The following is a 13,274-nucleotide window of genomic DNA, read 5'->3' on the forward strand; positions in this document are numbered from 1 at the left end:
CAAAATTGTGTGCAGAGTTTGGACGATTGCACCTTCAGTCTCCATCTAAGGACTGCACCAGTACGAAAGCCAAATCTGCAATTTTTACTTGGAAAATATTTTATCATTCATATAATTTCTATGATCAGTGCACTCCGAAGTTTGCAGAATGTAAGCTATCTATCGCTTATTTAAAATCTTATGTCTGCTCATAATTTCTGTCTACAAAGTCTTACTTCCTATTGTCACTCTTGGCACAGTTTTATGTCAACATTTATACCATTATATATATTCCTATATCCATTTTTGTATTGTAAATCGCCCATGTAAACACATCATGCTGCAATTGCATAATGTGTATTTTCCCCACAATACATTCAAAAAACATAATTCTTTCTCAGCAATTGAGATCTCTATTATCCAATATAAGATTTAAACAAAATAAATAATGTTTGAAGTCACGTATTTCACAATAACTCGATTATATTTATCCATTGAATTATTATTTGTATCTTTTCATTTTAATGCTTGTATTCTTTTTTTTATTTGAAGACCATAGTCTCTACTAAAAGTCTGGGCTGGGACCTGATATTTTTATCCAGAGCTATGGCTCTGAATTAGGATTGTGCAGTGTGCCTAATTTCCCAGGATGCTTCATTACTGTTAAGTCAGCTATACCAATGGAATATTTTTTTTTAGCTTCTACTACCTTCTGCTTGTTTGTTTTACAAACTATTTGAAAAGCTGGAGAACAAGTTTCAAAAGCTTTATAGAGGTAAAATTTAAATTATTATTTTTAAACTCATTGATCTGCTGGAGTGCTTTTTGGTGTATGAATTTAAGACACTGATGATACTCACTGATGTTGTAATTTACTTAATTTGCTGGTATCCATTACTATTATGAATTTGCTGATTGAATGCTTCATACTGCTCCATTAATTTATTTTACTGGTGTCTATTGAACTATGTTATAATATCAGTATCATTTTGATGTCAATGAGTTGTGAAGCATGCAAATTGTGTTGGTATCTGTGAGTTTAGTATTTATTTTGCAATTGTATGGTGTCAAAAAAATTTAGTTATAATTTACGTTGCATAAGAATATAAGAAATAGGAGCAGAAGTAGGCCATTCAGCCCTTCCAGCCTGTCCTGCCATTCGGTAAAATCATGGCTGATCTTCTCCTCAACCCCATCTTTCCTGCACTAGCCCCATAACTCTTGATTCCCTGAATATTCAAAAATCTATTGATCACTGTCTTGAATATACTCAGTGAGCATCAACAGCCCTCTGGGGTAGAGCATTCCAAAGATTCACAGCCCGTGGAGTGAAGAAATTTCTCCTCATCCCAATCCTAAATGGTCGACCCCTTATTCTGAGACTGTGACCCTTAGTTCTAGGCTCTCCAGCCAGGGGAAACATTCTCCCAGCATCTACCCTGTCCAGCCCTGCAATAATTTTATATGTTTCAATGAGATTTCTTCTCCTCCTTCAAAATTCTAGGGAATTTAGGCCTAGCTTCCTCAATCTCTCCTCTAGGACAATACCCCCATTCCAGGAATCAGTCTTTGTTGCACTCGCTCAAAGGCCAGGGCCTGAGAGCGAAGGAGCAGTGTGCGGTGGCCCGGACCGGAAATCGGCACGGTCCCGGCCTGCAAGACCATCAGCAGGCCGGGGCCATTGGAGGGAGCAGTGTGCAGTGGCATACCACTGCCAGGGAGCAGCGTGTGCTGCTGCAGGAGGGCAATGGCTGCGAAGCCGGGTTGCTGATTGTAGTGTGGGCAGGCACAGCAGGAGGGGCGAAGGAGCAGCAAGAGTTCGTAGAGGGAAGTGACCGGGGCCGAATCTGGGTCCCAGAAGAGGCGAGGGCCCAGGGGCAGCATGGGCCAGCCCACACTGATATGTGTGTGTGCTCGGTCTGTGCAGCAGAGCTGGTCTTCAGTTTGTCTTGGGTAATCCTTGCCACTGGACCAAGACCTAGCTCTGTCAAGCCCATGTGGTGGCTGGTGTGCAATAGCCACCACACGTTAAAAATATCCAAGCACAGGCATCTTCCATTCTTCATGATGTAATTCGGGATCTGGAATATTAGTTCCTTCATTGAAACACCTGTGAACTCATCACTTTTTGGCGTGGAAGCAAGTCATCCTTGCTTCGAAGGACTGCCTATGATGGATGAAGGCAAGTATATTCTTCCTTGGGTAATGAGATCAAAACTGTAGACACAATACTCCAGGTGTGGTCTCCCCAAGACCCTATATAATTGCAGTAAGACCTTTACTCTTATATTCCAATCCTTTTGTAATAAAGGCTAGCATACACTTTGCTTTCCTAATTGCTTGCTGTAGCTACATGTTAACTTTCAGTGATTTGTGTACAAATACACCCAAGTCCCTCTGAATACCAACATTTCCCAATCTCTCTCCATTTAAAAAATATTCTGCTGTTCTAGTTTTCCTGCCAAAGTGGATAACTTCACATTTCTCCACATTATGGGCTCAATTTTCCCTGGTCATTTGCGCCGGTTTTTTGGCGTATTTATTTTTTTCTCAGTTTCCCCATGCGATCTGCGCCGGTGTAACTGACTTAGTTAATCAAGTTCAACTCTCTTTTTTTTACCGGTCAACATAGAAGTATAAATTTGTTGGATTTCAGAAGTTTTCTAATTTTTCTACTTGCTCACACGGCATCACCGAACATCTTGAAGCAAGGCTGGAGGGTAGTAGGTTTGGCCGGCAGAATCTGCTCTACATCCGGTCACAGCGGCTCGAGGTTCGGCTACAAAACAAGCCGTTGGGGTGGGGGGGGGGGTCGGAGGAGGAGGAGAAGAGAGAGAGAGAGAGAGAGAGAGAGAGAGAGAGAGGTGCCCAGGGAGCGAGGTGCCTTCTGCACTGAAGATTGCAATGAATGGGGGGGGTGGCGGAGGGGGTGGAAGAGAGAGAGAGAGAGAGAAGGGGAGAAATCACAAGACTCCAATTAGTTAAGGGGGGGTGGGGAGAGAGGAGAAGTCACAAGACCTTTGCGTATGGTCCATCCATACCGACCTGCCTGCTTTCCTGCTGTCTTGAGCTGCTTCCAAAGGTTAAAGTATGGGGGCAATACTGACAATGTTATACCTTGTGCGAGCCTTCTGCATCATGGTACTGCATAGGAGACAATTGATTCAACTTCATCGCATCAGGAACATCAGAGCCCATAGGGTGCTGGGCAGCAGGCCTTACTCACCTCGGGTAAATCGAGGCAGGCGTTCGTACCTCCACCTGAGTGATGCAGACTGTGTCAGAAGGCTGCGTTTCCGCAAAGAAGTTGTAAGTGAGATCTGTGAGTTGGTCAAAGCAGACCTGCAACCTAGAAGCATCAGGAGGACTGCTTTGTCAGTTGAAGTGAAGGTCACAGCTGCACTTTAATTCTCTGCCTCCGGATCGTTTCAAGCTACAACTGGGGATGTGTGCGCCATCTCTCAACATGCAACACATGTCTCCATTCGCCAGGTCACATAGGAATGACTTCATAAAGTTCCCCATGACCGCCCAAGCAATCTGTGTCAGCGCTGTGTGTTCTTCCAGGATTGCTGGCTTCCAAAATGTGCATGGCTGCATTGATTGTACCCACATCGCCTTGCGAGCACCTTTGGAGGATTCAAAGATATACAGAAACATTAATGTGCAGCTCGTGTGTGACGACATGCATCATATCATGTCAGTCGATGCAAGATACCCTGGCAGCAGAAATGATGCGTTCATCCTATGCGATAGCATTATATCTGCCATGTTTCAGCAGCAGCAGCAGCCAGAAGGGCAGAGCTGGCTACTGGGAGACCTGGCTCATGATGCCCCTACACATAACCCGGACGGAAGCTGACGGTGAATACAACATGCCGCACATTACGATGCACAGCATCATAGAGATCACCATTAGCACATTGAAACAGAGTTTCCGACGCCTGGACTATTCCGGAGGCTACTTGCTGTACTCCCCTGAGATTGTCGGTCAATTCATTGTTGTGTGCTGCATGCTGCATAACTTAACCATCATGAGGCAGCAGCAACTGGTAGTGGAAGACCCATCTGCGGTGAGAGTGGCTGATGATGATGATGTGGAAGATGAGGATGACGATGCAAGTGCCTGAGGCCAGAACACGAGGGTCGGCCATCGTGCCCCTTTAATGATTGTTCGAGCCTTGCGCCAGCAGCTCATCCGTGAACACTTTATTGATGCCTGAGGGCTTAGCGACAACTATTCCACATGGACATGTTTACTGTTTGGAGCTGTTCCGTATTGTTGTGTTGTGTTAATGGAACATGATTCAGTTTTAATGTAAAATATATTTTATTCAAAAGTTTACAATGTACTTAACTTAACTTTAATAAAATTATTCTTGTATCAAACTTTACTTTAAGATCACTCTTTAAGATCACTTAAAAACTTTACGATCACTTATAAATTTGTAAATTTACATAACTTACAAAATATCTTTTAATTTGAGAACAGTTACAACAGTAACAATAATAACAGCAGCAGCAAAGAAAGTCTGCAGCCATCTTTTCTCCCCGCGTGATCTTGGACACTCCACCACCCCTACCCGCAGGCGGTGTCGCAGTGTTTCTGAGCTTGGTACCAAGCTTATTCTTTCTTACATCTCGGGTACTGCGCACGTCTTGAGTGTGTGTGTGTGGGGCCCGGCAAGTTAGAGGGCCCAAGCGGTAGGTTGGAGGGCCCGGCTTGGGGCTCTTCAGAGGCTGGTGTGAGGATTGGAGTGGGAGTGGTAGTTGTATGTCAATGGGCGCAGGGTCTGGGCATGTTCCCTTATTGCAGCAGCTAACTCCAACATGCCGTCCCTCATGTGCCCTGATAGTGTCTCAACGACCTGCAACATTCCCTCCCTCATGTTGAGCAAAACTGTCTGAACTATGTGAAACATTTCCTCCCTCATGGTCAGTGACGTGGCTGGAACTACCTCTGACATTCCCTCCCTCATAGCCTCTATTCCCTGATGGCCCCAGATATCATTCCCATTTCTTGTGTCATTGCTGTTACTTCTCCCAACAGTCCCACTATCTCATCACTCACTCTGCTGATGGCATCCAGGTGTGATTGGGTAAGGTTAGTGCTCCACACAATGAAATCATCTGAACCACATCTGTTCGATCCTGCACCTCAGGAGAGCGCGGTCGAGCTCTCCTTCCCCTTCTCCCCATGTGTGTGGCTTGCACCCCACCACTGGGACCCGCATCCTGGGACGGTGGGGCCCTGGGTGTGCCTCGCTGCACCACACCACTGGGAACAGCAACCTCGGAAGGTGCGGCTCTGGGTGTGCCTCGCTGCACCACACCACGGGGACCCGCATCCTGGGACGGTGTGGCCCTGGGTGTGCCTCGCTGCACCCCACCACTGTATCCCGCAACCTCGGAAGGTGTGAAACCATGGAATGTCCCACCAACACTCAAACCACTAGTCACAGAAGGGGCTGTCACCTCCATGAGCATCACCTCCTCCAAAGTCAGTACAACAATGGGAGCTTCATCCAGCTCCATCCCCCCCCCCCCCCTCCATGTTGGTCTGGAGGGTTGGATTGGAAGATGTTCTCCTCTTCAGGCTTGTCCACGTCTGAATATTCTGCATCGTCAGGGTTTGCCTCAAGTTTTACAAAAGATAACAGAACAGTCAAATGGTTAACAGTAGAGGAGGGGGCAGGGTGAGTAGGCTTACACATTGCAGGCCAGGCAGCAGGCTGATTTGAAGGACCATGATGAATTTGCAGGACTTACCCTCTCCCTCGATTGTAGGCCCAGCTTGTGCAGTACTGATTGCTTTTTTCCAGGCAAGACCCATCAAAACAGTGACCCTCTCTTACAAGGTTGTCAGTGCATGCGGATTTGCTCGGCCTCCTCCTGCTTGAGTTATTTCCCTTTTATTATGTGCCACCTTCCTCTGCAAAGATGAAAATGCTACATTTTAGAGAGGGTGTCTTCCTGCTGGATGGACATATTGGGCTCAAGTTTCGGCCTGAGTTGCTCCTATTTTTTTGGAGCAACTAGTTTAGAATGGAGCATCTTAGAAATTGCAATTCTCGACATTTAGTTTGCTCCAGTTTTAGTGAGTTAGAAGAGTTTCATTTTAGAACAGATTTTGTTTGTCAAAAGGGGGCGTGTCTAACCACTTACGCCTGTTTTGCAAGTTTAGGCAGCGAAAACTTATTCCAAACTAACTTAGCATGGAGTAAGTGTAGATTTTTGTATGCTCAGAAAAACCTTGCCTACATTTGAGAAATTAGGCGCAGGGAATGAGAGATGGTGGGTGGGGAAGGGAAGTTTACAAACATTAAACACTTCACTTTTACAAATAAAGAGCCATCATCAATAATAAATGATAAATCAATAAATCAACCAATAAATCAATCACTATAATGTTTTGAAAATGATTACATCATTCCACACCATAACTATTTTTTGACATAGTAAATTTGCTAATTAACTGTTGACATACCTAATCACAACCGACTATCACAGCCAGTTCCTCCGAACGTACATCTTGGATTACAAGCTTCATGCATTGCTAAATCAGACGTGCTTCAGAACTGCTCCTCCTTTACCATATTGATTGCTTTTACAGAATCCTCGGTAAACTAACACAAATCTACACGCAACAGGTAGGTGGAGATAAAAGCTGCATAAAGTACTTTAAAACATCCAGTAACACAGGATCTTTACACCCTCAAGTGATTTTTGTATAGTTTATCAAATTATTTGAAGCTGTCTGCACAATACATTTTTAGCTTTGTCATTGTAAACCCCAAATGGCTGAGCCACTGTGAGAAAGCTCATTGTAATTGCTTCTTCAGAAATTAATGCAAAAACACACAACTCCATGGGGTGGGGCAGAACAGACACATGTTTAGGAACAAGACCATCCCCTTTTAAATAATCTCAACCCCAGAACCCAGCTTTTCCCCATACCCTTCAATCATTTTCTCTCCAGAAACTTACCTTAAACTCATTTATTCCAGACTTTATGTTTTTTATAGTACTCCCGGCTGAACGCGGCAGGCACTGTTCCCGCAGGTCGCGGCGGGGAACCCATTCGGCCAGGGCTAGGGACAATGTTCTTCGGTCCTCCCCCATACAGCCTGCACAGATTTGGGCTGCGAGGAGCTACTGCACATGCGCACACACTCTAGCTCGCATGTGCAGAGGTCCCGGCACTGTTTTCAGCGCCGGGTATTGGCTCCGTGCCCCGCCCCTTATACTGCGCTACGCCGAGGACCTTCATCATTCCAGCTGCGGGGAGAATAGCAAGGTAACTTTTAGGCGTGGTTTTTGTTCTAAAAAGTCGGCGCAGCACACGGAGGTGCGTCGTTCTAAGCATGGGGACAAACTTGGGCTCATACAGCTGGTCACATTTATAATTGCAATTGCATTGAATAAATGAAAATATTACTTACACTTCCTAATTGACCAAATTCCTGCCACTTCTTTTTACACTGGCCTCCAGATCTCGTGGTCACCATTGCACAGTAATCTTCTGCAACTTGGTTCCAGTGTTTCTTAATTTCTTTGGGTGGAACTTTTATGTGACCTCTGCTGGTGTCCAGCTCCTGCCATCTGGTCTCAATCACAGTAACTAGTGCCTCCACTTAATCCTGTAAGAATTTCTTGGTGCTTGCACCACGTTGCATCTTGTATTGCTGCAACTGCGATTTTTCCAATGCTCTCACACTGCACTCCTTCTCACACACACAACTGGCTCTTTAAAAATAGTCGATTGCCAAATCCGAGCTATACTGAGCATGCGAATCCATTGGAACGACGTCAAAAACGTAACTTTGTTTTCCGCCTATGCGCAGAAGGTGCGGCTTCATTTTTCGGCGCAGACAGCAGGCTCCAACCCCCCCCCCCCCCAAAAGGGGACTGGACATGCTACGCGCCGCCAAATTCGAATTATACATTGGGGAAATTTTGGCAAATTATTTCTGCCCTAGAAAAACGGGCGTAACTCTGGCAATACGCCAGAAAACTGGCTTGGGTAAAATTGAGCCCTATATTCCATCTGTCATATTATTGCTCACTCACTTAACCTGTCCATATCCCATTGCAGCCTCTTTGCATCCTCTTCACAACTTACTTTCCCACCTAGCTCTCACTTGATTCCATTTTGTTTTCAATCTTCATTTTATTGTTGTAGCTTTTTCTGTTATCCACTGTTTTAGGTTGCTTTGTCATTATATTGTGATTGAACATTGAACTAAAACGGTTCTAGACTGTGGTCTTGTTTCCCCTTGTGCATTGCTACATCCAATCAACTAGTGCATTATTAAAGATTTTGCATATGTGTTCACTTCTGTCCACAAAGCTTACTTTTTGCTGTCTTGATTTTTGGAGATGCTTTTATGTCAATATTTAATCATGAATTGATTGTGTACCAACATATTACAATGATGCTTCCCCATGTAAACAGTTGTCATGATTCATTTATCAACAAATCAAATTCCCAGCAGTCCCACCTCAGTATGTAACCTCATTCACCTTACCCAACACTGCTAAATACCAAATATCTAACTCACTCCGGTACATCTTACATACCATCTTGCTGAGTATTGTCAGCTTTAAGACTGGTAAAGGATAAAATTAAATACATAAGTAATGAATACTAATAAATATGAAGGTCACTCATTTACTGTTTTCACAGAATAATGAGCTGAATAGTGGAATTCAGTTCCCAAAACACTCGTAAAAATTCGCAATGCCATTTTAATAAAACTAATTTGATTTATCCGTTCGTTGTAAAGCAGTGGCCCTGATCTTATCCCCTATTGTTATAAAACAGTGTATTATTTGACTCACTGGGAGTGTTATCATGGGTGATCTGCTAGTAAAAAAAATATGCTCGTTGCCTACCAAATTTAAACCAATATTAAGATCTCTTATTGGTGATTTTATTTTAAGTTTTAAAAAAAACAGCTCATGCAGTTCTTAAAACAACTAGAATATGAATATAGTTTTTGTTTTCTGGGTGGATGAGTCTTCATCCATAGCCAACATTTGGTGTTGAATATGACTTCATATTAAAATCTGTTTTATGCAATCTATGCTTTTTTTAAAAATGTGGATTAAACTCAATATTAATGTAATTATGTAATTGAAGAGCAGATTCTATTTCCATAGCTCAGTTTTAACTTTTTTTGTGAACCAGGCCAGTTTACTTTCAGAGCGAATACCAACTCCTGTAGCAGGAAGTGAATCAGGCTCTTCAACAGCTCATGAATTACAAACCACGTAGGTGTAATTGCATTGTTGTTTCGCAATCTTGTGTGATCATGCTAGTTAATGACAATGACTTCTAAGCCCCCATTTTTAACTCCAAGGCACATCCGGGATAGTCGGGTGGGAAACCATTGCGTTGAGTTGAATGTGAGGCTCGGGCCTTTTTAATTCCTAGGCCTCATTTGAATTCAACAGAACTGTCGTACCCAAAAACGACGGAAGTCGTGCCCAAAAAAGGCCGGCAGTCAGAAGCGGAAATACATCAAGCATAAGGATTACTGCTGGATGGGATTGTCTGAAAGGAGCAGCTGGTGGTCTAAAGGGGAAGGAAGACCAAAGCTGTGCTGGCCCAAAGCCTCCTTGAGGCCCAGTGGAGTACTCCTGCTTCTTCTGGCCTTAGGAATCCTGACCAAAATGTAAAATAAATTACTTCGCATCTTCTGGCCACTCTGCTACCTCTCATCAGATTTCAGGTTTGATGCAGTGCATACCTCCTCTTTCCCCGAGTTAAAATGGAGTAACGGTGCTGATTGCATCACTGGGCCATAACATTTGTGTTAAGTAGGCTCATGCCTGCCTGGGGCAGGTGGCCCTTCAGTGCCGGAAATGTCCCTGGTTAAAATGGTGGGTATGGGGAATGCAAATGTGTCATACTGGCACAAACTATTGTCTGTGCACAGCATAGATGTGTATCATGACGCTCAGAGGCAAAGTACTTAAAAGTTTGAATCCATGCTCCAATTAATGTGCTCAATTTTCCCCAGTGATTTGCGGCGTTTTTTTGGCATGTGCCGCTTTTTTTGGCCTAAATTTTAAAAATCCAAGTTTCCCCAATCTTTGTGCGCCAGTTAGTTACGATTTTATTAGGTAATTTTTTTTCATCATGGGAGCATAACCTGATGTCTGCGCCAGTTTTTCACAATTATGAAAGTTTGGCCACTCCCAAAAATCCTTCTAGGCACTTGAGGAAAACCAGCGCACATTAAAAAAAATTGGTGCAGAAAGACACCATTGTTTTTATGAGAAATTTTGGAGGGAGTCAAGAACACACAAATATGCATAATCAAGCTTAAATTTTTAAAACTTAAAACGCAAGAAATGGAAGTTTAATGGAATTCTTTAAGTTTTGATTTTTTTAAAAACTGACACACCACCACTGAACGTCTCCAAATCGGGCTCGTGAGTCAGAGCATCGGCCGGCAGAATCGGTCCCTCGTCCAGACACAGGAGCTCGGGGCTCGGCTTGAAAAGAAGCTCCGGGGAGGTGGGGGGGGGCTGTGGAAGGTGAACTGAAGGCATGAGAAGTCTTACACTATGCATCAAATGAAGCCCGTTGGAGGGGATGGTGGGGCGATTCCTGATCATTGCGCCTACTCAGACCTGGGTGTGGTCCATACTAGGGCATCTACCTTGGGGAGAGAGAGAGAGAGAGAATAAAGAAACTTGTCCTGCCTGCCATTTTGAGCTTCTTGCAAAGGTACAATTTAATCATGGGGGCAATACTGACAATGCCATACCTTGTACAAGCCTTCTGCATGATGGTGCTGCGGAGAAGACAATTGATTCAACGTCATCACATGAGGAACCTCAGAGCACGCATGGTGATGGGCAGGAGGCCTTACTCACATCGGATATATCGAGAGAGGCGTTCGTACCTGCACCTGAGTGATGCAGACTGTGTCAGAAGACTGCGTTTCTACAAAGAAGTTGTAACAGATCTGTGAGTTAGTAAAAGCAGACCTGCAACTTAGAAGCGTCAGGAGGACTGCTTTGTCAGTTGAAGGGAAGGTTACAGCTGCACTTTCATTCTATGCATCTGGATCGTTCCAGGCCACAACAGGGGATGTGTGCGTGCCATTTCTCAACATGCAACACATATCTGCATTCGGCAGGTGACTGCAGCACTATATGCCTAGAGTAATGTCGAGATAAAGTTCCCCATGTCCGTCCAGGCAATGCGTGAAAGGGCTGTGGGCTTCTCCAGGATTGCTGGTTTCCCAAAAGTACAGGGCTGCATTGATTGTACCCGCATCGCCTTGCGAGCACCTTTGGAGAATTCTGAGATGTACAGGAACAGAAAAGACTTCCACTCCGTTAATGTGCAGCTCATGTATCGCATCATGTCAGTTAATACAAGATACCCTGGGAGCACCCATGATACGTTCATCCTACACGAGAGTATCTGCCATGTTTCAGCTTTATATCCCATTGCCGCCTCTTTGCATCCTCTTCACAAGTTACTTTCCCACCTAGCTCTCACTTGATTCCGTTTTGTTTTCAATCTTCATGTTATTGTTGTAGCTTTTTCTGTTATCCACTGTTTTAGGTTGCTTTGTCATTATATTGTGAATGAACTTTGAACTAAAATGGTTCTAGACTGTGGTCTTGTTTGTCCTTGTGCATTGCTACATCCAATCAACTAGTGCATTATTAAAGATTTTGCGTATGTGTTCACTTCTGTCCACAAAGCTTACTTTTTGCTGTCTTGATTTTTGGTGATGCTTTTATGTCAATATTTAATCATGAATTGATTGGAAGATGTTCTCCACTTAAGGCTCGTCAGCATCTGAATCATCTTCTGCATCGGCTTCAGTCTCGTCAGGGTTGACCTCAACTTCTGCAAAATATAACAGAACAGACAAATGGTTAGCAGCAAAGGAGGGGGCAGGGTGGCATGAGTAGGCTCACACAGCACAGGCAGCAGGCTGATTTGAAGGACCACGATGAATAATAGCACATTGCATCAACCAAAGCATAGCTGACGGAGACATCCCCATGAACCGAAGCATGGCTAGCCCGCACGGTACTTAAAATTTAGCAAAACTAGACTCTGGAATTTGCAGGACTTACTCTCTCCCTCGAGTTGTGGGCCCAGCTTGTGCAATGGTGGTTGCTTTTCTTCAGGCAGGACCCATCAAAGCAGCGACCCTCTCTTCCAAGAGTGTTTGGCTGCTGATTTGCCGGGCTTCCTCCTGTTCGAGTTCTTTCTCGTTTGTTGTGTGCCACTTTCCTCTCTGCAAAGATGAAAATATAACTTTTTAGAGAGAGTGTCTTTCTGCTGGGTGGGATATATACAGTTGGTCACATTTACAATTGCAATTCCATTGAATAAATGAAAATATTACTTACACTAACTACTTGATCAAGGTCTTGCCACTTCTTTTTGTACTGGCTTCCAGACCTCGAGGTGGTCACCATTGCACAGTAATCTTCTGCAAGTTTGTTCCAGTGCTTCTTAATTTCTTTTGGTGAAACTTTTATGTGACCTCTGCTGGTATTCAGCTCGTGCCATCTGCCCTTAATCACAGTAACTAGTGCCTCCACTTCATTCTGTAAGAAATTCTTGGTCTTTGTGCATCTTGTATTGCAGCTCCGATTTTTCCAATGAGAATTAAAATTCTCACACACAACTGGCTCTTCAAAAATGGCTGAGTGCAGACTGGGAGCTGTATTGGGCCTGCGCGCCTATAGGAATCACGTCAAAAACGTCACTTTTTTCCTGCATGCGCAAAAGGGGGGACATTGTTTTTTTCGACGCAGTCATTAGGCTCCACCCCCCCGAAGATACAGAACTGGCTGCATGGCGCCAATTTCACAAAATAAAACGAGGGAAAACTTGCTACTTTTTTTTTTGAGTAGTAGGTGCCAAGAAAAACGGGCATAACTCTGGCAATATGTCAAAAAACGGCATTGCGGAAAATTGAGCCCAGTGTGCGTACCTGTCAGATTGCTGATCCTAACAGTTCTTGGTGTTCTGATGTAGAATTTAGCCATCAATAAGGCAAAAGCACTAAAAGTGAGCACAAATTACTCAGTGTAGATTTTCATCTTCACTGCCTGAGCATATTATCACCCGCTGGATTTTCATTTTCAATTAAATGAAAATCGCGCATGTTCTATATGGACGGTTACCACACAGATGGTGAAGACAAAAATCTACTAACAAGTAAATCAAAACTATTTAAAATATTTTTTTCCTAACCTTGGAAAATTATGTGTTGCTATGGAATCCTAAAGAATAATGCAGCACAAAA

The 13,274-nt window shown here is 43.9% G+C and overlaps 1 protein-coding gene across 2 annotated transcripts in view; it reads left to right on the top strand.

The window, feature by feature from the left end:
• The window catches only part of tbc1d32 (TBC1 domain family, member 32), a 454,803-nt gene that overhangs the window by 153,477 nt on the left and 288,052 nt on the right, over window positions 1-13,274 (top strand). For both annotated transcript variants that reach the window (XM_070885302.1, XM_070885303.1), the window contains exon 18: window positions 9,170-9,252. In XM_070885302.1, coding sequence (XP_070741403.1) covers window positions 9,170-9,252 — 83 coding nt within the window. The remainder of the gene's footprint in view (window positions 1-9,169; window positions 9,253-13,274) is intronic.

The sequence above is a fragment of the Pristiophorus japonicus genome, chromosome 7 (genome assembly GCF_044704955.1).
Source record: "Pristiophorus japonicus isolate sPriJap1 chromosome 7, sPriJap1.hap1, whole genome shotgun sequence".
Lineage (NCBI taxonomy): Eukaryota > Metazoa > Chordata > Chondrichthyes > Pristiophoridae > Pristiophorus > Pristiophorus japonicus.